Source organism: Calidris pugnax, unplaced genomic scaffold (assembly GCF_001431845.1).
Source record: "Calidris pugnax isolate Ruff unplaced genomic scaffold, ASM143184v1 scaffold8, whole genome shotgun sequence".
Taxonomy (NCBI): domain Eukaryota; kingdom Metazoa; phylum Chordata; class Aves; order Charadriiformes; family Scolopacidae; genus Calidris; species Calidris pugnax.
Window position 1 is genome coordinate 18,398,676 of NW_015090830.1, and position 25,790 is coordinate 18,424,465.

The 25,790-nt window shown below is 36.5% G+C and overlaps 1 protein-coding gene across 4 annotated transcripts in view; it reads right to left on the reverse strand.

The window, feature by feature from the left end:
• The window catches only part of MAK (male germ cell-associated kinase), a 35,589-nt gene continuing 9,799 nt past the window's right edge, over nucleotides 1–25,790 (reverse strand). For 3 of the 4 annotated variants that reach the window (XM_014940988.1, XM_014940986.1, XM_014940987.1), the window contains 13 exons: nucleotides 24,185–24,239; nucleotides 23,184–23,305; nucleotides 22,090–22,169; nucleotides 20,182–20,314; nucleotides 19,923–20,094; nucleotides 16,068–16,235; nucleotides 13,956–14,276; nucleotides 12,714–12,904; nucleotides 12,030–12,160; nucleotides 10,322–10,453; nucleotides 8,320–8,394; nucleotides 5,499–5,627; nucleotides 1–2,193 (listed from right to left, as the gene is read on the reverse strand). In XM_014940988.1, the coding sequence (XP_014796474.1) occupies nucleotides 2,039–2,193; nucleotides 5,499–5,627; nucleotides 8,320–8,394; nucleotides 10,322–10,453; nucleotides 12,030–12,160; nucleotides 12,714–12,904; nucleotides 13,956–14,276; nucleotides 16,068–16,235; nucleotides 19,923–20,094; nucleotides 20,182–20,314; nucleotides 22,090–22,169; nucleotides 23,184–23,305; nucleotides 24,185–24,239 (1,864 nt within the window). In that variant the 3' untranslated portion in view covers nucleotides 1–2,038. The remainder of the gene's footprint in view (nucleotides 2,194–5,498; nucleotides 5,628–8,319; nucleotides 8,395–10,321; nucleotides 10,454–12,029; nucleotides 12,161–12,713; nucleotides 12,905–13,955; nucleotides 14,277–16,067; nucleotides 16,236–19,922; nucleotides 20,095–20,181; nucleotides 20,315–22,089; nucleotides 22,170–23,183; nucleotides 23,306–24,184; nucleotides 24,240–25,790) is intronic. The other variant, XM_014940989.1, reaches the window with a different exon arrangement.

Sequence of the window (25,790 nt, forward strand, 5' to 3'; positions counted from 1 at the left end):
TCAGGGCAGCTGAGTCAAAATGCCTGCACAAAGCCTGTTAGCCTCTTAGGAGTGGTTTTTTTTTTTTTTCCTTGATTTGCAGGAAGAATTTCTTAACACTTGTCATGCTTTGGTTATGGACAAGTAAGGTTGTTATGGTTATGTCAAAGCAGTTTCAATGTTCATTAGTGTATGGTAAGGTCAGCATGTTTCTTCTAGCCATATTTAGTGCCATAAATAGCACCTATTTATTTTTCTGCTTTAGGTGACTTATGGGACACATTCCTAGTTAATTCCTTGACTAGACTGTGATTTTAACTAAGTCAGTGGTGTCTTGTACTGCAGCTGAGTGATTAATTTATCTTGTTTTTTAATTGGCAAACATTTATGCTTGTTACAGAAGGTCTGAGGTTGTCCTTCATTGCCACAGCTAGTTACAGATAAATTAAGATGCATTTAAACAGCATAGGGCCATCTGGTAGTACTAAAGGAATGACAGTTACTTAAGCCTAGACCAATGGTAATTGAATTAAAGTCTGTAGTTCGTTACTAACCAGATATTCCCATCCCATTGTATCTCTTCCGGTATTAAAGTGGCATTTTCTTTAGGTGCAATTTTAATAACAAAATACTTTTTTTGCTAAAACTGTTGTAGATTAAACTGACCTCCAGTAAGTTAACATAACCCATATATTATGGCAGTCTAGTTCAACAACAGGAATTTAAATTTTTATGTGCAGTTATAAAAGCCATACAAATACATTTCTTTTTTACAATGCTTAAAGGAATCATGAACAGCTTTACATCTTTAAAGAACATACTTGTTCTGTACTTTAAAATGGCAGGTTTAATGTAACTACTAAGTCTAAAGTATTCTAAATGCAGATGTTAACAAAAGCCTAGATCAACATCCTAAAAACAATTTATGCTACGTTGCAAGGTCCTTTGTGGGATTTTACTTCAAAAATTAGCCTAGAAGCCAGGGAAAGTACTGAAAGAGCATATATAGAGTGAGGTATTGCATTATTAAAGTTCCTTTGTGTTTTCAGGTACCTAAATTGGCCTTTACGATCTAAATCAGAAAGCAACATCTTTGAAGAACAGCCCAATATCCTCCCTCGTGTAGCTTATTCAACTTCTGTAACTTAGTTTGATCACCATGATCAAAGATATGTAGAAACAGGAGTTTACTGATAATTTATGCCTTTTTGGCTAATTCACCCTTAAAAGAACTGACAGACTGCGGTGATTCAGGCTCCTTAAAATGTCACTGTGACACTCCCTTATCAGGACAGATACAAATCTCTGCAGATTGACTAAAAATGTTCATAAATTAATCTAGTATAATCTAATTTTTAAGACTCACTACAGCTTGGTGAGGTAAGTCTAGCATTCAGTAACTTGTTTAGCTATTTTCCAATATTGCTGTACCATTCTATAGCCATATATGGCCCAAGTTTTTAGACCTTCCCTGTGTAGTATTTATCAGTGGATTGCTTATGTTCTGCTACAAAGAGTTAAGTTCTGCATATTACAGAGCCTAAGTAGCTTTTAGGTACAAGTGAGTTGTGAATTCTTTGTATGAGAGCGTGGTGTTCTTCACCAAGCTCAGTGTGTGCTTTCAGTCCCTTCCTTCTGGTAAGGAACCAGCCTAATACCTGAAACCCTGGTGCTGCTCTGCTTTAGCCCCACTTCTAGCTGCTGGTGTACATGAAAGCAAGCACATGTCAGCAGTGGGCACTGCATTGGACAAACAACTGTAACAGTTGCTTTAGGAGTACAATGATAGGAGACCCGTCTCTAGAAAAATGTCGAGTGAAATCTACTTCTCAGAAGTTTTGGCAATATGTGTTATACGATACTTCGACAAATCCTACTTTGTAGCCAGTATTTTACACAGTATACTATAAATATTCTGTTTTTCTTCCACAGGACACAAGGTCTTTTTTCTTTCTTTACTATTGCATAGTCTTAGAAAAAAATAGAGCAAATAGGCATTTCACGTTTCCAGTGCAGGAGAACTGACCACAGCTCACGTATCTATCCAGGATGGCATTTTCTATCTGTTTCCTCCATATTTGGCCACCCAGTCTGTTCTTCCATGTACTGGCTGAATTGTTGGTGGGCGAGTTAATATAGTCATGTTTTTTGCTGCTGAATTGAAAGTAGGACCCGGCAGCTGAGCACGAGCAGCTTTGGTTTTCCAGGAATAATCTGAAAGGAACAAGAACTCAGAATTAGCCACGACTCAACAGGTATTTCACTCCTTTACAGACAAAAGAATGATAGCTTAAAGATGACCTGTGGTATGCAAAGATGCTAAGAGAGCAGGATGCTTTGGTCTCTGACAAGCTGTATATACTTGTTTTGAGATAAGGTTAATGTTTCCTATAGTTTGTGTATCTTATGAGTACTGGATACTTGTTTTGCATCAATCCGTTGAGAAAATATTGAGACTGAAATTTAGTGGGAAAGCTGATGTGTACGTCTACGACTCTGTATTTCCTGTAACAAAACAGTTACAGAATGGAAGTGTTCTTTCCTCTGTGTCAAATAGTTGAAAAAGCATACAATTATAACATTGCTAAACTACTTAAAACCCAAACAGCCTAGACTCAAAAACACCCTCTTGTTCCTTTTGAGATTTTTATGCCATTTATTTCCCTCCTGCTTAGCTGAGAACTCCTGGTGTACCTTGTGGTGAGTCCTATTCATCTCCATTTCCCAGTTCTCTATTGATTTCATAGAATGTGTTCCAAGTCCTTGGGTTTTTTTCTCCCTTATATTGGCATCCACCTGGTCCCAGGCACTGGGAGTAGTGTGCTACTGTACTACTGGCCTTCCTACTCTGGTTTCCCCTTTCTGAATTTCATATAGTCACTGCTTACTCAAGCTTGATGTGATTATAGTAATTGCCCTGTTGCAAGGGCTGACTGCTCATGGTTTTCTTTATGTTCATCACCAATTCTGCCTTTAAAGTCAGTCATTTGGTACCTCATATATAAAGAAGAAATTCTATTAGGATTTGTATGTATAAGAAATACATACACTTCTCCTATACCTTACCATTGTTTCTTTAGCATTCTTATATTATGTTCTGCCCCTTCCATTCCTACTTATATAATTTAGTCATCTTTTATTAAGTATTACTGATACTTCTTTCAATTTAAAACATGTAAATTTAACATGATAAAATCATGGATAAAATACTATTTTTTTTTGTATGTGTATGCCTACATATTCCGTTTCTTATGGAAATCCAGCTGTCTCTGGTGGTATTTTTCAACAGCGGGTTGAACCTGTTCAGGAACAGGTGAAGATAAAGACATTTAAAAAGCAGGAATCTCATGAACTGAAACTGGGGGTCAGGTCTCCAGCTCTTCGAAAACTAATACTGTTCCTTTCTATTGTAGGCTGGCATTCCCCATCTTTCATCAGCAAGTATGATTCCAGCCTACGCTCTCTTGGCAATTAAGGTCACTTTTCTCAGGTCTTGGCATTGCATTTTCCTCTGAGAAATTTATCTTTTATCCTACATTATATTATTTAAATTATGGCATTAAAAAACATAACAGAACAAATGAAGAGAGCAGAAACAATTGAGAGCATAACTAGTTTCAATTTGGATAATACAAAACAAAGGGTCAGCAAAAATGTTAACGTTCAAATACTGACAGATAGGAGATAAAACCTGCCATTTGCTTCATCCTTATCTCTCTTCCCATGCAAGTCTGCAGAGTTTAGGCTAAATACGAGGGGTTTAAGCAATAGGGTTCTTGCTCTTCTCCAAGACATGGAGCAGTCTCTTAATTGACCTCCATCTGCCAGCCTTTCTGACTTTCACTACACGTTTTCCATTTCTAATTACATATTAACAGTGAACTTATTTCCCTTTGGATCACCATACGTCATTCCTTTTCATTCTCACTATTCACAGCAGTCTAGAGATAGTTGCAGATCTTGTCCTCCTGTGAACTTCTTGATCCACACACTGTGACAAATCAAAACTCTCACTGTTGTGTTTCAGCAGTGACTTGATAAGATAATGAAGTGCAGCTCCAGCCCTCCCTGGTGGGCTTCTCATCAACTCAGTCTCAGAATATGCATACATCTAAGTGTATTTTATATATGCATGCCATCTCCATCCTTCCCCCCTCCTCCCCTTCTCAGAAGTCACTTCCTAAGGGGAACAGGTAACTCAAAAGAGCAAGTCAGCAACAAGACAACATTATTAAGCAGGACCATATCAGATTGCTCTGCCATAGGCCCTTTATTTCAATAATTTATGATTAGTTTAGGGCCTTGCTATTTTCTCTGAATTAACTAGAAGAGTCTGCTGTTAGGTTTGAACAACGGCTCTAAATCTTCACTCACAAACCAGTTTCTCCTGCATCCTGAGGATTTCTGTTCATCTTCTCTGAATCAGAAACGTAACAACAAAGGAGGTGCTCAGAATGTCATCCATACCATAGAGGATCCAAGGTAACAGTTATGTTCAAAACAGGTTTCACGTTGGTTTTGAATGGAACAGTCTTTTAATGTGTTTGTCAATGTAATGTACAGCTATGTCATTACTGTATCGTAACTATTAAGAACTGGTCATTTGCATTCTCGTTTAGCTTTACCTTCTATAATATGGCAACAGTGAAAGTTTCACTTCACAAAGCACTCATGGTATTTCATGGGTGCAAGAGTTCTGTCATCTCAGTGTCCACAGACTCACACAGCCAACAGTGAGATGAAGACAGTGAAAAACTGCCTTACATGACCACTGCAGAAACCACAGGCCAGCTACATAGGGCCAGTATAAGAGAGAAAATAATTTTAATTTATCGCTTATACCATATTTGTAACATTATTTGTGAATTTACTAATTCACTTGATAAAGGTCTTTGCCATTTAAAATTATTGATGCCACTGTAAGCATAGATCAGCATCATTCAATTGCATTAAGTGACATTAAACTGATTAAAGACCCACACAAGACAGTCCCAAGCTACGTCAAAGTCTCTGTCAAGAAAATTCCTCCAAATCCACTCAAATATAAGGCTTTTTTTAAAACTTGAATTTATCCATTTTGCATACTTAATAGCTGGTGACTGTCTCAATTCCTACTAGTCACATAAATAAGGGGTTTGTATTTGCGTCCAGTCTACAAGATCATTTACTATAGAGTTGTGGAGTTACATATTTTTACAATTGTGCTTAGCCCTTCATCGCTAATGAACAGTAATTTAGCAAATGGTCCAAACCTAGAATTACAAAAGGTTTGCACCTTTATTTTCTCTCTTACCCAACAAATAATAATAGTAATAGTTTCTCTAGCTATCAGGACTGCTTCTAGACACCTACATTCAATTCACTTATGTTAAAAACAATTTATACCCAAGAATTTTATTTACAAAACTTGAGGAAAACCTTACTAAAGGGCTAATAAATCTTTTAGACAGTATGAGAAATGAACATTACTCTTTGTCTCAGATAAAGAATAAAGTATAGGGTAAAAGGATGTTTCTTACCTGATACAGGTGCACCAAGAGGGGCTAGCTGTATCCGTTGTCCAGCTGATCCAACTTCTTTTTTATGAAAGGAAGGGATGTATACTCCTGATGGGTTGTAAGCAGCACCACTTACAAAGCCAGGATTTCCTGTTGACATTACAGAGTTTTAGTGTTTTCAGTTACATTCAGAAAACCTTGCCTATGCCCTTTTATAGTCACTTCAAAAGACATTTGCAGTACTACAAGAGAACCAAGTATGAGTGTTCTTTAAAAACTCCCTAGTGCTTGCCTGTTGAAAAAAAAGCATATATATATATATATATATATTCTTTGCTTTGTGTATTAGTTGGACCCTTTATAGTACTTAACAGACCTGCTAAATTTCAGACCCAGTACATCTCACCTGCAATTCAGCAGGAATAAAGATGAACACTTCATTAGTACTTTCATCAAACTTTAGAACACGGAGAAAGGTTTACACTGAGGTTTGGAGAAAGGTAGGATCTTACCTTTTACATAGAGCTACTTGCTTTACTGGAAGCTGGTTTAAGCACTTCAATATTTGAAAACTAGTGCTCAACAGTACTCTTGTGCTCAACACGTTCAGCCTAAATCTGTCTAAAATAACAGAACCAAACTCCTCACTTGAAGTTGACTTTGCTGGTTCCACAGTTAAAGGGTTGCTATAAATGTCAGACCCAATTAACCTCTTTCTTTAACCTTGGTTATAATTCTGTTGTGCCTAGTTTTCGTCCAGGTCTTTCTTTAAAGCAGTGCTACCTTGGGAAGGTTGATATAACCATCGTCTTGGAAGCTGAGAAACTCCACATTTACACACAAAATTAGTACTGAAATTATTGTCTACTGGCAGAGGGATCTGTTACAATACTTAAGACTCCCTGCTCCAAGAAAATTTCTTACCTTCTCCATGTCTGTCATCACCTGAGGCAGTGTTAAGACTGTGCTGGTACAATGTCAAGAGAGAAATGCTTTTCTCTAGTGATGTGGTTCTGTACTCAATAGTATTAAAATTGTGAACTACAAGGCCATACACAGTAGTTTTAACTTGACCCTTATCAAGTGTGAGCATTTTTATCGTATTGATATTCAGCATGATTTCAATGGTAGTTGCAGTAAAACACGCAATATCTGATTTGACAGTTTTTGTCTCCTAGATCTATGGCTTCAATGCAATCCCAAAATCTTCCTCTTCACACAAACACTCCCAGTTGTCCCAGTTGTGTCAATTTCAGAGCTCAGAGCAATGGATCTATTAGCTGCAAAACTGGTCATCTACAAACCCAAAATGTTATCCTTGGCTATTTACAGCTGTGTTGGGTCATTGCATTCCTCCCTGTTGAGGAGCACTAACAAAAAAGTATTCAGCTAACTCCCTAAACTGTCACTTCTATCAGTTCCACAAACAGTTGGGTCTCCATGTGGTTTCCCTGTGTCCAGTTGATGCCAGTCTCCAGCACAGTAAAAAAAATGACACAAAAGGCCTGGTGAAAAATACAACTTTAATAAAATATTCTAATATAATTTAACTTTCTTGTAGTCTTTAAGTGGTTCTTCCTTTTCAGGAATTTGTCTGAAAAACAAAACAACAGAGTTTTAGTGGTTCATTCACCTGCCTGTGCACTTACACACACACGCACTTTTTTATTCCCCCAGTTCCTAATTATTTCATTAGGAGTCATTCAGAGCTCTGACAGCTCAGTAGCATTCCTTAAAATTCTGAGGTCTGGAAATAAGAACATGACAGGCCTCAATTACTATAAACTCAAATACTTAAATACTTCTGTCTGCTTCTATCTAAAGCTCAGCAAAACTGCCCATCTGTCAAAAATTGCTCAACTACTTTTTGGTTCTCCTTACCTCTCAATGTCCAATGGCCTTTGTGAACTCTTCAGCCAGGAAGAACAGTCTGGGTGAAACAGAGAGGTCTGGAAGGATGATCTTTGGTTGGATGAGAACAAGGGAAGGAGGAAAAAAAAGTTCAATATAAAATAACAGAGTAATTACAAATAAAAAAAATAATCCTATTGAAAAGGACAGTTCCTTACCTTTAACCACTGCTGTACAAAAGAAGGGGTTCTCGCTGTAGAAGTATTAATCCATCAGGCATCCAGGAGGTCTATCAGCAGGTGTGTAAGGAATCACTCATTGCCACGATGTCAGCAAGTGTAAGCATTGCCCAGGCCACGCCTCCTACCTCAAACAACACATACCTGACTCTTCACAAAGGATAAAATCATCGAATCGTTCGAGCTGGGTATGAAGTTCAAAAATGAATAGTTGCAATTGGGCGTATCACACAGGCAGTACACACCAGAGGGGCCAGAAACTGGGGGAGAGGTGAAAGATTCCAGCAGCTTTACAACGCTTGCAGTGAACAGTGTGTTCAGATACAAACTAGGCTGCCTGGAAACCTGAGTTTCCACCCTCTTAGGCCAAGGTAACTCCAGCAAAATCTATGCAATCACAGCGCTGTAAAATCGGTGTAACAGAGAGAATCAGAATGCAGTCAGTGGTGCAAGTCCCAAGTGCTGCTATGAACAAGCAATCCTTCAGGAGAAATGTATATGCTGCTTCTTTACCATTATCCAGCAATAGTGCAGTGGCATGCAGTGTATTATAATTAGGGTAATAAAATATTCTCTAGTGCTAGCAGTCCAGAAGAAATCACAATGAACAGAGCAAGATTTTACAAAACAGATTACAACTGAAAATATATATGATCATCTGGAATCTGCACTATAAGTGCAATTTTTACAGGAAAATGTAAAACGTTAATAGGAAACGCACAAAGAACCAAGCTGTAATTGCTATAAATTACCTTTTGGATCCTCTAATTTTTCATTCAACCTTTCTTTGCATGAGAGCTTTTCAATAGGTATAATTAAGTTCTCATCTGTAGACAAGGAAAATGAAAGAAAGAAAAAGATGGAAAGACAGAACTTTAGAAAAGGTGTATGGAGAACCTGGCTAGGTGATGTAAAAGAAATGAGGGAAAACAAAGCAAGAAAGAATAACTATCTGACGTTTTTGTAACTATAATCTCTCATTCCTATGTTTTCTCAAGCAGGAAGTGTTACTCTCACAAGTTACTTTACAAAGTCCTTTCTAATAATGGAATAAAAATGTGATGTACCAACAATACAATAACGTTCCAGTCACACAAATGCATAAACCACAAGTTTAAGCACTCAGGCGTATCTGCAAAGTTGACTGATCTTAACGTTACAGTTCTTCATCAATAAAGCGTTTGTAACTATTTGCTCTTATCTTATTTCACCTTAAGGCAATGTTGTGGATAAGGAATAAAAGTAAGCACTTAAATAAACTAAACATAGTTATCTAAACAGTAAACAGCACGGTGTCAACTTTCAAATCTGTCAACATGAAAAAAGAAAACATACATAATTGACACCTGTTGCATTTCTGTGATTGGTGCTGCAGCTATCCTGGTTTCAGGTGTGTCTGTCTTAAACGTTGTTGCCTCCCCAGCATACGAAACATCACATGCAATTTAAGATACTGAGACAAATAATATCAAGTGTTTTCAAACATACAAAATAATCAGTTTTAAGTTTTATTTTCTCTAAACTTTTAGTAGATAACCAAAGTAAGCCAGTAAGACAAAATCAGGATTTTTACCATTAGCATTTATCTTCATTTTATTTTCAGTGCAATTCAGTAGGTAGATGTCTAGGTAGATGAGCATACTTTTGGAAACAGCTCTTTGCCTTTTTAATGCCTAATTCCCTTACAAGACTGTTCTATGAATATATTAATTAATTCCAAGGTACCCAGATACTATATTTAGGAAAATAAAAAGGTACATATGATGATTGCTTTAAAAAGTCTGTTCTATTCCATCAAAATTCTGGTAGGTGCTGTTATTTTTCCACTTCCTAAAATCTTTCATCAAATTGCAGATTGACAGCTTACTGCTCACCTGACTTTCAGAGGGAAAATCAGGTTTGGTGACACTGCAGAATGGCTACTAAAGTTCTATTAAAAAGGGGTGTAGCATCTGCAAGTAAACAAACCTTCTAAAGTTCTTTCTCTGCAAGCATATAAGGCTTGGTGGTTTAGTGGCATTAATGTCTTTGGGAGTGACTCATGCTCACTGGACAATGGCTGCGAAGTTGTTCACAAGGTAACCTCCCCTAACAGTCCTCTGATGGGACTCTGTACTGAAAGCATAGGGCTTGGTGGTCAGAAGATAGATTTTAGTCTCGAATCTGATGCTTTCCTCAGTGAAATCTTAGACAAGCTGTTTAACTAGTCTTAGTCTTCACTCTGTAAAATGCTGATAATAGTGTTCCACACAAAATGGAGTACCAAAAGGCACATTACTGCAAGTTACTTGCTGAAAATAAGGGGAATTTTCACGCAGCAAAGTATTTAGGACAAGGCTAGTAGATTGTTACACGACATGTTTAGAATATTAGGCAGTACTTCTATTAGATGAGCACACCACCCACCATCTTGTTTTCATATCTGAGACTGCTGTTTGATAGTGTTCCTGGCACACTGACCAGGCAGTAATGAGGTCAAACTATTTGCTTCAATTAATGCAGTGAAATAATGGTCTAAAATTTATCTTGACAAAACTTTACAGTAGGGGCTGGTCTATATTTCCTTTATGCTCTGAAAGTAAAACACATAGTTTACACATGAAGAAGTTGTTATTTTAAGAGTCTGTCCTTAAAACAAGAAAAAAAAGTTAGCCTAGAACCTAAGCCTGAAAACAGAAGTTACACTAGATGGTCTTACCCAAATTAATTGACCATGACGAGATACAATGTGACCATTTTTAATTACACTGTTACCTGTAGTGTTTCTGTTGAAAGCCACTCCTCCTCCAGTATGTGCCAGCGGTTTAGAGAACAACTGGTTGTTCCAGGTTCCATGTGATCCTTCCTTACTGACTGCTACTAAAGAGACACTCTTAGGGTTTACACCTTGGAAAACAAATTATGGAAAATGTTATAAATATCAGTTTTCAAACATATTCAACCAATGAAAAATGGACATTTCTAGAACAGTAGGATAACACTGAATTATTTGTGGTATAATGTGAACACCATTAACATAAAAGAACAACGTCCACCAATTAGGTTAGATTTTTCAGCCAAAACACAAAAACTAGAGACACTGATTTAAGAACAGTTCTCCTCATGCTTTCAAGAGAACTTTTAAAAGGCTTTTTAGTGCAGTTACTTGGTTTCTATAAAACCATAATATCATTATTGATGGTTTCGACTCTCAAGCAATTAACACAAATTAAAAATACCTATCAAAAAGTAGGGTTCTCAGGCTAAAAATAAACTTCTTCAAGAGATAAGTTAAAAAGTAGGACAAAAAAGTTCTTGTTACTTCAGCATGTTACGAGCTTTACAAGAGTTAATGGGATTAGACAGCACGAAAGCAGCTCCCAGATCTAGTGGTAACAGACTTAAAGTAATATGGATAAATAACAAATATGCTCCTTGGAGCTATTATTCTCTTAAATGCTGAAATTAATTATTTTTTACATCTATGCCTTTCTCATTGAAAACTCTACTAAAACCAGAGTGACATTAGAAGCATGCTTAAAAACAGATAAGAAAATAGATGAACTTTCCATTTGTGTTACCTTGAGATAGGGAAGTTCTCCCCACCCCCCTGATTTGTTTTTTTCCTTTTTTTATTTTGGACTTAGAACTGCTGAGTCTCTGAGCATCTATGTAATATTCATAAGTGATATTTAGAAGTCATCACTGGCCTACCGAATTCCTGAGAAATTAGCGATACATTGTAACAAAGCAACTTGCCTGAAAATCAGGAATTTCTCTGTGAGCCACCTAAATTATCATATGTGGATTACAGTCGAAGTCATGACACATTTACTGTAATTGTGCATACTATCATGGTAATAAAGAAAAGATACTGAGACACCAAAGAAATAATTTGATTATAGAATATTCAGAGTACTAACTGAAGGAAACATTCCCTTTTCTTTCTCCTCCTTCACATTCTTATTCCTAGCAATTACATGATTTCATGTTATTTTCCGGATTAAATCACCCAGACTTAGACTAAGCTATCTATCTATTTTTAAGGAGGATGACTGCCTTGGAAAAGGAAGTGATTGTGTGAATTCCTAGCAGTGTGAGAGGCTGGTATTTCTAAACACTTCCTACCAAGAAAGGTAACTGTGTTTAAGTTTAAAAATCCCAAAAACTTCCTGACACTGCCAAACTGAGAACTATGCACTATATTGGATTCATATTACTTAGGGTTTTATGCGTTACTGGTAATAAGAGTGCCTGTGAAATTCTACAGTGTACAAGCAGCATTTGAGCTCCCTTCCACATTTAAATAGCCAGGAACGTCTGAATCAATTGTGATGAGATATGTTCTGGGAAAGTCCAAAACTTGAAAATTTAGCCTGTTTATGAAAAGCGAAATTATCCAGTGTGAAATCCAAAGTTTAAATGTATTGTATATAGATTGTTCACAGCTTGTGTTTTCATCTGTATTGACTTTTACCCTTACCAGGTAGATATCTTGATTGTCTTAGATAGTACTGTTTTGCTGATGTATTTGATCTTCCAGAATCATTTCTCATCAGAACCTTGTTTTCCCCTCCTGGCTGGATACAGCATGAAGCTTTTGGTTCTGGCACACTGAAAAATGAAAATGTTCAAACAATGTGACCAACAACTCCAGCTCAGAATATCAAAAGTTGACCCCAGCCTGAAGAGTACAGTGCTCTTCTCTTATCCTGCTTTCATCAGTAGAATTTATTCCCAGAAAGTAACAGCCAAATCTCATACCTCATGAGAGTTTGACCTAGGACTTTGAAGTAAAAAGTGTATTTAACACTACAGAATAAAAGCAAATGTGGGTAACTGTGGCAGAACTTAGTATCAAACTTAACTGACAAAGGAAAGTAAATTAGTGTATCTGATTTTAATAAAACACAGGTTCTTAATAACACGACAAACATCTAAATACAGTGTCTGAAAACAAATTTGATTCAGCTTAGATATAACTGGTGCTGTCAACACCACCCAAAGCTGGTCTGCTCATACAGCTCTTTGCATTCTTGATGCATTTTCGGTGACTTAAATTTTAGGAGATTTGTCTTAATCTGTAGAACTACAGCATCTACTAGACACTGTTTACTAAAAAAAAAAAGAAGAAAAAAAAAGGTGATTTTATAATTATAGGACTTACCTGAAAAGACATTCCTTGTTTTTCTTTTCTTTTAATAGTGCAATGCTGGGCTTCTTTGAACATGACATTCCAAATTCAGTGTCATCCAAGTCATCCCAGCTATCCACAGCCTTTACCAAAGTCTGACCCCATCGTCTTCTGCAGCTTTTAGGACCTACTGCACCATTCTGAGGGCCAGTAGCTGCTTGTTTCTATTTTAAATAAGAAAACCCCCCTTCAATTCAATTCTCAGATTTTATATTTTGTATCTAGTTCACATCCTGATTACCACCTAAGAACTTTGAGGGAAGTTTTCCCATTGTCTTGTTGCCTATTTTGCTCATAGTCTCAGAATGATTTTAAGCACAAAACATAACAATAATGCCAGCAGGTATTTTGAGCATAGCTCTTTTGGACTGTCATCCTTAAATTGCTAAAATCTACTTAAAGTAGTGAAGTTAATGTTGTGCTTGCAGACCCAGTTCAGTTCTCAGCCTATACTACTGGTATCTTGCTGAACTCATGCTCTCAACAATGGTAGATGAACTGTCAACAAGTAGGGCACAGGGGAGCAGAACCTTGGCAGCAATCACACTCAGGGTTTAGGAATGCCAATTGCTATGGCCCCAAAGTAAACACAGCGAAAAAAAAATGTTAGTCAGGTCTTTCCTTAACATTCCCTTCCAAAGAAATTATTGGATTTTAAATCTGTCCTTTCATCAGACTATAGCCTGCTTTCCAGTATTTTCTGAACACTTATTATTTTTAACATATTTCGTATTGTAGTTCAGTGCATATAAGTGGAAAGCAAAATGAAGATTACAAACCAAAGTTTAATATTCATCTTGCTGAAAATTCTACTTGTTAATTTTTTACAAATTTAGGAATGGGATGAACTTTCTCAGGTATTTTCCTGCTTGAGGCAAGCAAAGTTCTCCCTTTCCACTTCTGTACTGTGTATTTTTGTGAATTGTTTCTCAAAGGTCAATAAATGATAGCTGTTGTAACTGCAGTACTGCATAAGCACATCAGTAAAGGTTATTATAAAAGAACATATATTGTTGTTAGAAGCAATCTATTATTCTGATTTGCTGTAACATTTCAGTAAGTGACCAGTTATATTGCTAATTAGTCCCTAACTATCTTTCTGCATTTCCTCAAAAAACAAAAAAGGAGAAGTATGACAATTTTCAAGGATTGCCTTGTTGAATATAGTAAGAACTTAAAAAAACCCCACCTCAGTATATATTAAAAACAACTTACTGGTGATGAGTTTTTGTTGATAGCTGGAAAAAATGGTTGTGCCTGTGGCTGCTGCTGTTTTGGTACTTGCTGGTTAGCTGTATTCTGAGGCAACTGAATTTGCTGGAGAGGCTGGTGGTTAACCTTTGACAGGGACTGTGGCTCTGTTTTGTCAGGTACATCAGGTGAAGATAGAGGTTCTGGCTTGGCTATAGCTTCCAGTTTAGGTAAAGCTGGCTTTGGCTCTATTGGCTGAACTGGTTTAACAGGAGTCTGCTTCTCCAGGTACTGTGGAGGAGGTCCTAAAACTTGGCCAACTTGAAAGTAAGGGTATTTCAAAGCCTGGAGAAGAAGATAAAACACACTAATTTTACTTCAAAAAGTTGACTTTGGTAACCTCACCAAGGATCTAAGCAGGTTTCTGAAGCATTTGAGCAAGCTGTACAGCACAGATGCAAGATGGATGCATAGTGAGATCGTATGTAAACAGTGTATTCATAACTACCAGTTCTGTATTTTAAACTCTTCCCATCAAATAATTAAGATGGATGCACTTGCACATGTTAGAGCAGTCATGTCCTTTCTTTTCCTCCTTTACTTCTAGGTTTTGTGTTTTGAGGTGCATTTTACATTTAACACTATTCTGTATTCATGCAGTGACAAATTTCAATCTTAAAACAGGTATTCTCCACTACCTTTACCATATGCTTTATTACATGTTTCCAAAGCTAACTCTGTTTTGGCAACTCGAGGAACCGCTTTTTTTAAATTATTATCAAAAAACCCACAAACCAGAAGTGTGATGATTGCCATTGAATACTAATGTATGGGTTTTACAATTAGAAGATGTTAACGAGCAAAGCTTCTCTTTCATTTTCTTATCCCCAGCCTTCCCTGTTTTTGTTCTGCACTAAAATGCATTCATCGTGCTTGCTGTGCCTCCATGGTGTTTATCAGGAAATTACAGCATCTGTCTTCAGGCAGATGTGAATTTCATTCTTTTTCTCTGACCTTTTCATGTCCACTGCTGGATGCACAGCATGGACATACCTTACTAACATAGCTCCTCCTATGTCAAACCAACATTCTGCAACTCCTTCTGGGTAGGATCCTACTCTTTGAGATGTTTTGCCTCAGCTACACCTGAGAATTGCTGCCTTTGTACACATTTCCACATATATGCATTAAACTCTCCCTTTTGGCTGTGGATTACACAACTGCTGCAGCTGCTTCCTTGACAACTCACCTGGGCAAAAGCTGGTTATTTGCTTTCGAAAAGGACCATGCACTATTCTGTGTAGAAATATATAGCACTGGACTACAGTTAGATCTCACTGAATATAACAATAGATATGCTTTATAAAGTGGAAAGAAGTGGTTGCTCTACTTGGTACCATCTGCTCAACAGCTTCTGAATCACTTAACACTTCTGAATCACAGCTTGTTCTGAATTACATCCACCTAGCATAGCCTGCAGTATGTGCTTTTTCTTTCCCAATTGTATTCCCCTTTTATACCTTCTAAATAGGATTGTATTACGCATGAATACTAAAAAAGAACAAATAACAAATTAATCAGTAGAATGTAACCATCGTTGGTACTTGAAATATGTTGTTTAAAATTAACTTGGAGAAAAACTGTGACCTTTGTGACCAATTGGTATTTTCTCCACAAAGTTCTTTCCTTGTCACTTAGTACAGTTTATGTCCTATCTCCAAGTAAAAATAATCCTTAGCTCTTCTGTACTGCATTCCATCTGCAGCTTCACAAAAAACAATGCTTAATTTTCAATATCCCCCCTTGTACCGATGGGGGAGGAAACAGAAGGAAGCAGAAGTGACTTACAGGAATTTTTCAGCTCAGATTTTTCTCTATCCTGTACAGAGAAAGATTTAGAATATGCAAATACAGAAGACAACATCGCAGAAATAACTAAAAAGTTTATGATGTCTGCTGAGCCATGTGTAGAACTTTCTCTCCTCACTACTCAGTCTTATTCCCACCAAAGTGTTCAAAATGAAGAGACGTTTCTCTGGCCATCAGTATTATCACAATCAATTGCTTTCTTTATCTACATTTTTTTAAGAATGCAAGAAAATTTGGTTTTATACTTAATCATTCAGGTGCTCAGACCTGACTTGCTGTAGGTCTCTTCTTTGGATTCCAGTTCAGCATATCACTCATAAGCTGTATTGCTTCATTGCTTGCGTTTGGGATGAGAGTTTTTAGGCTTATAGGGACACATTGTGGGAAACGGAAATTCATGGCAGAAGCAAGGTGGTATCCTTCTGGCCACTCACTCTGTTTCAAAGGAAAGAAAAATAAGCACCAAAAAAAGAACAGAGACTACATATCTTTGTTCTATTAGATCAAATTTAATTTTATGCAGCTTGAGTCACGCTTAGTTTATGTAGCTCCTTCCTATATAGTGGAAAACAGGCATTCCTATTTCCACAGGATCACAGAATGGTAGGGGTTGGAAGGTCTAGTCGAACCCCCCTGCCAAAGCAGGGTCACCTAGAGCAGGCTGGACAGGAACACATCCAGGGAGATTTGGAATATCTTCAGAGAAGGAGACTCCACATCCTCTTTGGGCAGCCTGTTCCAGTGCTCTCTCAACCTCAAAGTAAAGAAGTTTTTCCTCATGTTGAGGTGGAATTGCCTGTGTTCCAGCTCATGCCTGTTGTCCCTTGTCAGACAGTGGCACCACCGAGAAGAGTCTGACCTCATTCTCTTGACACTCGTCCTCTAGGTATTGATAAGCATTGATAAGATCCCCTCTCACTCAACCTCAAAGTAAAGAAGTTTTTCCTCATGTTGAGGTGGAATTGCCTGTGTTCCAGCTCATGCCTGTTGTCCCTTGTCAGACAGTGGCACCACCGAGAAGAGTCTGACCTCATTCTCTTGACACTCGTCCTCTAGGTATTGATAAGCATTGATAAGATCCCCTCTCAGTCTTCTTTTCTCCATGCTAATAAGTAGACCCAGGTCTCAGCCTTTCCTCATAAGAAAGGCACTCCATTCCCTTATCACCTTTGTAGCCCTCTGCTGGACTGTTTCCAGTAGTTCCTTATCTTTGAACTGGGGGGCCCAGAACTGGACACAATACTCCAGATGTGGCCTCACCAGGCAGAGTAGAGGGGAAAGATGACCTCCTTCAACTTGCTGGCCACACTCTTTTTAATGTTCCCCAGAAGACCACTGGCCATCTTGGCCACAAGGGCACACTGCTGGCTCATGGTCAACTTCTTGTCCACCAGGACTCCCAGGCCTCTCTCTACAGAGCTGCTCTCCATCAGGTCAGCCCCTAACCTGTACTGGTGTATGGGGTAATTCCTCTCCAGCTGCAGCACTCTACACTTGCCCTTGTTGAATTTCATTAGAGTTTTAGCTCTGTTAACAGTCTATGGTCATCAGAGAACTCAAATATAATTATAAACCAAGTTTGGTTAAAATAAGTCTCAAGACTTCAAGTGACTTCCTATTCCACCTCAGAGAATTATTTGTTCATTTAAATTAACGGAGACAGACTCTTTCCTCCTGCTCTCCGTCTCCCTCCTTTATTGGAGTGACTTTCTGTCTGAGAGAGATGGTGATAAAGGAAGGATTTAGAACAAAGTAGCAAGAGCTGCATGTTGAACTGGTGAAGTGCAGGGATAGGGTGAAAATAGTACAAGTACTAAAATGAAAAATACATTCCAATTTATAATAAAAGTTAACAATGCCATTGCTAACCTTCAACTAATGAAAATGCATTTCATTACTCTCTCCTTTTCAGATCGTCATCGGATTTTTCATTAAATTGGCATACTACAAAGTGTACCATCACTGCCAGTAATTGAATGGTGCAACTTACTGCTTTATTTATGAAATAAATAAAGCAACATTTTATAAATAAAGCAACTTCATTTATAAAATAAAGCAAAATAGTTGCCTGTCACTATTTAAAAAAAAAACCAAACTCACAGAAGTTGTTAGTATGCTATTATGAACTGAAACAAAGGAAGGCAAATTGGAATCAAGAAAGCTTCTGGGCATAATTCCTGCAATTCCTTATTGCAGGATAATGGAATAAATTAAAATGTATGTCTGAAAAAAAATATATTGTAAAACTATCTGCAAAATCAGACTATTAAAATAACTGCTTACGTTTTTCATAATGCAGAACAGTACTTCACTTGTAACAAATGCATCATTTGTTGCGATAATTCCTGTCATAATATTTAAGTACTCTTCTTACACAGTGATCTCCCTGAGGAATGCCTTAGCATTGTCATAAGGAGATAAAATTCCCAAGTCTGCCTAGCAGATGACAGGGGCACAAAAGAACTTCCTCATCCTGGAGGGCTGACTTCACAGTGTCTCTAGCCCTCAGGGTCTTCAGAAGAGGCCACAGTTTGCCCTGAAATACTCAGCTGGAAACCCTCCCTGCATTCCCAAGCTTGCCAGTTAGGGAATGTCAGAGTGTAACCAGCCATGATCTGTTTCTATTCAACTACTAACAAGGTTAGAGAAAAACCACAGCAGTCAACTCAGCACTGCTCTGCTACTACACACAGTGAAAACCTCCCTCTGATCTCCCTGTACTTCCAAAACTTGTTTATGCTATACACTGAAAATGTTCCAGAAGCTAGTATGTTGCTCTTTCACAGATATTCTTACTATCCATCATACGTTGTTCTTACTATCCTAGACTTGTGAGCTGCTTAAGCAGCTTAACATCTGTGTTTGAAAACTCAAGTCTTAAAATACTGCTCATATTACACATTATTTCTGATTGTGGCACAATTGTCACAGCAAGCACTGGTTTACACATCATAGCAATTTTCACTTAGTCCTCTAGACTCAATTTTCACATCCACAACATATCTATAGCTCTCCACCTATGACCTTTTACTCTCTGCTGTCATAAGTTTCCACCTGTTTCTCAGTATGTTCTCTTGGATGCACGTTCCCAGCTAAGCTTAATCTATTTCTGTTCTAAGTTTTCTGTTCCTCATTTGTCTACCGATAACAGCCCATTTACTGGACAAGAATTATGCTCTATTTTATATCAGTAGAACACTAATGAAATTGATGTTTTTCTCTCCCATCCTTAGATTTTCCAGATCTGGAAACTGTGGTCAGTTATTTCACCAAGTTATGTTTGTGCCCACACAGTACTGATATATACCTGCCGTCTCTTACCTTATTCTCCAAAAAATATTTATATTACATGGTCTTTTTTTCAGTTTATTCATAATTTTGAAGGTAAGCTTATTCTTTTCTTGCGTGTTCATATATCAATTTCCTAAAACAACTTTTTGACTGAAGTACATATAATTGCATACATTTTTATATGTGCTATTGAAATCTTTTTTGTAATTTTAAAAACAGTGTTTAGCCTCCAGAAACCAACTGAAAATAATTGTTTCCTCTCTAAGACACTGCACATTTTTCCTCCATTACTTTTTATTGCTAATAATATTTTTGAGGGGTCTGTGTTTGAGCTCAAATGTTTCCTTCACGCTTTAAAAATAAGAAAAGAATAATTTTACTTATTTATGGTATTTTCTCCAACCTCCAAATTCTGGGTGCTAGTCTAGAAGAATTACACTTTCAGGAAAGGAAAGCAAATTGGCTGTGACAATGAAATACTAGGAGACTTCTGATTCTCTTTCCAATATGCATAGCTTTAAATAACTGAATTAAACAATTTTATATGGCTTTCATCAGAGGACAGCAAGGCTACATATAATGGTATGATATACAACAGATGCTAATACACAACAAAAGACTAGCATTACATGTCATAATAGAAGCTTAAAAGAAATATAGTTGAGAAAACCTTAAGTCTGCAAGAAACTTACTAAAACAATATTTTGTATGTATGTTCCGAAAGAGAGATAATATTCAATGTTTTATAATAATTTTATTTAGGTTTTTTTTTTTAAAAAAAGTTGTGTGGGTTTTTGTTTTTAAAGTTGTGTGGGTTTTTCTAAGTCTTACCTTCTTTGGAGTCCCTAATACTTGGCAAATTTTGAAGATTTCATCTACTTCACTTGTGCCTGGAAAAAGAGGCCTTAGTGTATATAATTCAGCCATTATGCTGCCAACTGCCCACATATCAATAGGTGAGCTATAAATAGACGACCTTAGCAAAACTTCAGGAGCCCGGTACCTATGAGGATGGAAAGAAATAATAGATAAATTAAAATGGTAAGAGAAAGGTAATTAAGATAATGTATCAACTTCTTGATATACTTACCACCTGGTAGAAACATAATCTGTATAAGGTGGCTGAGATCTTAGTTCTCGAGCCAACCCAAAATCTGCTATTTTCACAAGTTCTGGTCCAATACAGAGAAGGTTTTCAGGCTTCATATCTCTATGGAAAAATCCTATAGAAGACCAGACAAAAAATAAGTGAATTATTTTGTAATCATTTCTTAATCAGCAACCTCTAACAGAGTAATCCAAAATTTACTTTGGGATGTTTTAGCAGAATAAAGCTTTTTTCTTTTCTTTTTTCCTTTCTTTTTTTTTTTTTTAATTTCAGCATAATACAATCATAACCCTCCCTCACTAAGCACACACATTTTCCTTCCAGTGATTATTGCACCAAAGGTTCTTAAATTAACAAATGCCTTTAACACACTAAGGAAAATGAATTTGCTACTGCAGCAATGTCAAATACAAACAAATTGCAGAGTTAAATCTTTTACAAAAACTACAACTCCTTTGTCAGTTTTGGATAATGGAAAACTGAGCATCTGACATTTACTGGATTTATAAAATTCCTTGAAAGATTTTAAACTAGTTTATTTTTCCTTGTGACAATTTGCAGACACAGATATGTAAGACATCAAAATTCTGCTCAGGAATGCTAATATTGATAATGCAGGCACATGAAGTTTCTTTAATGCTTGCTGATGGCTTGAGCACCTGTACACCTGGAGAGCAGGTAAGTTGCAAAGCACATAAATTCTGCTGTTTAATTAGTAAGCACAGTTTGTTTTAATGTAAATCAACTTGATTGAAATTCACTTGCTACAAAAAAGCACTTGGTTTCTGCATGCAAAAAATGACAACCACTGTAAGAAACTGAAATTATTACAGTGAAATATAAGTGTTCAAATTTATTATATCCATCATTCCTAAACACTTATGGACAAACCAAAATATTAATAATGTAACTTAGAAATGGCAGTTTTTCTTAGATTCTAATTTTCTCATTTATTTCATGTAGAAATAAGGAAGGAAAAGATGATGCTAATAATCAAAGGACAGTACATTATCTTGATCAGAAAGACACAGAAATGGCAATTTCTGGGTAATACTAACAGAACTAATTATTTATTTGAATTCATAAACAGGCCTCACCACGGTACACAAAAGCCAATCAGACATCACTGGGAGTATTGTTTCTTCTATCATTCTCAGCTTATTGTCTTTGGAAAGTTTTAAGGAAACCAATGTGATGTGAAAGACAAGTACTAAATAGAAGAGTTGAGCAAGAGAGCAAATTACTACCTTTTTAAATGCAAAGGAGCTTAATTTCAGAATGCAGTTTGGAGACCCATATTAATCATGAGCATTAGAATTCTGTGAATGCTGTGAAACTTTTTGTTGTTGTGGTGAGCATACAGCACCTCGACTGTGCTTGTCATTCCTAGAAAAGTCCTGTCTCTTAAAAAATTTACATCCAGGTTGTATTTGATAAGGAGACTGTTTGATTCTCCTAATGAGCAAGGTATTTTAGTATTTTTTAGATGTAGTATCTTATAGTATCTCAAGACAGGAAAAATTGCCATCTATAAATTATCAATGCTCCTTTAAAAAAAATTTTTGAGGAACAGAAATGCATGGTATAACACAGCATACAAGTTTATTTAGTTTGTTTACTCATCTGGCAAATAAGGTGGAATAAATGTACTGAACAGTGTATGAACAATAACCAATTATTTCAAAAAGAGAGAAAAAAATCTGATTATAGAAAAACAGTGTGTAACTTCAGATATGGTTTAAAAACACTCCTACTTGAAACAGACAAGAATAATTTTTATAAGAGATAATTAATAGCCTTTTCTAAGTATTTCTATTCATGTTATTGCTATGCATTATCTTATTTTCTAAAAAAACGTGCTACACAGTTAAACTCTAGTATGAAACCTACCGTGTTTATGGATAAAAGCTAGCCCTTGTAATATCTGATACATCATATTTCTGATGACTGACTCAGGGAACAACTTGTTTCTGTGAAGAAACAGATTAACAACTTCACATACTTAAAAAAATAATGTATTTTCAGAATATAGGCGTTTCTTCATTTTGCATAACACATCATGAACAGACAAAAACAGACCCATCAAGTTTTGCTCACAGAGGCAACTAGTTCTCATCTCAAAACTCGCTTGCTGCCAGGCCTTGATTTCACTCACTTCAAGAGATGCAGAGAGGTCCATGATCCTGTCTCTTCTGTAGAAGTTGGTTGGCCAGTGGTGTGCTTCAACATGGAATGGACAGTAATGTAGCAAGGAAGAGACTGCACAGTGCAGCACTGAGGTAGGTGTGCTACCCGGTGGTACCCTTAAGGGAACCCTGATTGAGAGCAGCACTTTTCTGCTGTAGGGTAATGTTGTGCTAATACCACCAGCAGCTCTCTCAGGATGCACAACTTTGCACATCAGGAAATAAAGGTGCATGACAATGTCTTAAGGAAATGCACATTTAAGGCAAAAGCATTCAGCAAAGGCAAACGTTACCAAAAAGGCAGGTCCTATGGCAAAGTCCACCTTGCAAGTCTTGCTACGTACTGTTTGTCCATGACTGCAACATCACACAGTCCATAGACAGGTATTTCTTATGAGCATGCATGCATGTACATGCAGATGACCATCCCCACCTTAAGCCAAATCCACGAGCAAAAGCAGAACAAACAGTGTTTATCCAATCCTTCATACATTAAAGTGAAGTCTAATAAAGAAAAAAAAGAGTATTTGGAATTTCTCTCATGGCTCTACACACCAAAGACATGCAAACTATCATGTTAACAGTTGAAAAAAACCTGTTATTTCCAAAAGCATTACAATATGAAATATTGTAATGCAGAATTCTACCCTCAGATAAGCAGGTGCAGCAACTCCTGTTCACATCAGTGGGGCTGCAAGAAGAGCCAAAACCAGAAATTCCAACGTGTTCTTCAAGATAGCATAAGAATCATTAAATAAAGCATGACAGCACCCTCTTTGTTCTGTGAAAAAGACGTACCTGTCCTTCATTAACTGATAGAGATTTTCCTTCATGTATTCAAATACAAAGTAAAGGTGGTCATTTTCTCGTATGACTTCTTTCAATTTTATTACATTGGCATGATTTAGCTTCTTCAGAGACTGTAATAGAGCAAAATATGGCTAGTGAAATCAACAGTGACTTTAGAACTAATTTTTTAACACGTAAAAATTTCTAGCACAGAATTTACAAAACATGTCCGCTTGACAGTCTGTAATCTGTTTCAAAAACAACAAAATAGCATTTCAAAATAAAAGCAACAATATTAATAGTAGTTTAAAACTTCTATTTCTAGGGATTACATCATAGGTGGGGTGAAGATTAACACACAGACCTGATTCCCTACAATGAAAGACAGCTCCAAAGCTGTAATAGCTCTTGCTCACGGAACTGTATAAAAAAACCCAGCAATTTTTTTGTTATGAAACCTTCATGAACAAGGACTCTCTTACAGGTGTTCTTTTTGGAGATACTGCTTACGTGCAATCTCCAGAAAATTAAACCTAATTTATGAATACCCAACTCCTTTATTAGGGAGTTTTGTATATATAGAAAATCAGATGCCCCAAACACAGGTTGAGCTGGAATTTAAGCCCAGGATTTCAAGCGTTATTCTATCATTTGGCTTGCCAAAACTCCCAGTGCTTTCTACAAATGCCGCAAATACAAGATATAAGGACTGGATATACACCTAGAAATCTGCAGTAAAATGAAAGACTAGGATGGTAAAACAGAAAAGCACACATACACACAAAATCAACTTCTCTTATCTTCTCTCAAAGACAAGAGGCTTGGCTATGAGCCACAGCCACTACTTGAGAATAGCAGGATATTCCACAAAGTGGCAGGAGCTCCAGGAGTGCCTGCAGCCCGTGGTTTTGCGGAAACTGTCACCCCCATTTAAAGAGTACACAGAGTTTGACCTTATGCTTGGGCTTTGCAGACACCTGTTTTTACATGTGGTATGTTCACCACTTTACCTTGACTTCTCTCAAATTCATACATTCATCCCATGAATAGAACTTTCTTTTCATTCTGAAATACAAGTTCAAGATAAAGTATTTTCAGTGAACAGGAGAAAACGCTCCTAGAACAAAAAACCTAAACATGTTACTTTCCAAGTGTAGCATAAGCTGTATTTTTAACTCAATTTAAAACATTCTAGAATACCCATCAGCAACATAATTAAAAACAAACTCAACTCTCAGAATTGCTAGAAATTTAAGTGTTTGATAATTAATCACTACAAGCATATTTTACAGGCATAGTTAGCCAGAGATACCACGATACACCAGAAGTATTTATAAAAACATCAGGGACAAAATCGCTTTGTATCATTTGAATCGTGCTCTCAATAAGAAGGAAAGCAACAGTGACACTGCACATAAAACATAGATATTTCAAACCAGAAAAATCACCTCTTTGTGCTTAAGTTGCACATTCTAGGAAAACAAGAAAATTATATTTTTGAAATCTGAAAAGTGTCTTGGCTGCTTAACATTATAATTAAGCATCTGACTTGATCAGTCATTTTAACAATCCTGTTCCAAGGTATTAAATACCACATAAAATGGTTTCATTTTGTCAAGCAATACTCATACATACATATAATAGTCTCTAAACCAATCGTTTTATATATCAGTATAATACATTTATTTCTAAGTCTTGCATAGATACAAACACAGATATTCAGTGTTGCTCAGATCTTGGGACAGGGTTATAAATGTCATGTTATTTGCCGTGTTTCTGTAAAGTTCTAGCACCTAGAGTGAAGATACTTAAACCCAAGATTTTAATTTAAAAATAAATGAAATGTTTATTTTAATAATCTCAAACTTTAATAATCTCAAATAATCTCTCTCTCAAATCTCAAACTTAAAAAAATCACACAAAAGAATTCCAAATCCTGAAATCATGAGAATGAAAAACACTTCCCACAAAATGTTCCTTTACCTAAAAAGGATGAAAATAATCAATTGCAGGTTTTTTTTTTTTTTAGCTTAATAATCTCAAACTTTAATAATCTCAAATAATCTCTCTCTCAAATCTCAAACTTAAAAAAATCACACAAAAGAATTCCAAATCCTGAAATCATGAGAATGAAAAACACTTCCCACAAAATGTTCCTTTACCTAAAAAGGATGAAAATAATCAATTGCAGGGTTTTTTTTTTTTTAGCTTAGATTAATATTAATAAGTTTATGTAACAGTACTAGCAGTATATGGAGAAGTCTGAAATTCTCAGAAATTCTTGAAAGAAAAGTCAGTCAATTACATTACAATTATCTTTCTGCAGTAAATCCATAAATGGAGAAAAAAAAAAAAATATCTCAACAACATACAATCTCTGGTATTTCTACTTAGACTTTACATCCTGCTTGCAATTCTGTACAAATACAAGGGGAACTTCCCCACTCCTCTAGTACAATTTTTGTTGTTTTCTAATAATCTTTTCAGGCAAGTATGACAACACTAATGATTATGCACAACACAACTTTATTAGCTCCAAGGAGACAGCCTTCATTTACTGGATCAGATTGTTACCTGGCATTTATCATTGTAGCAATATCTGAAACTTAATGCAGT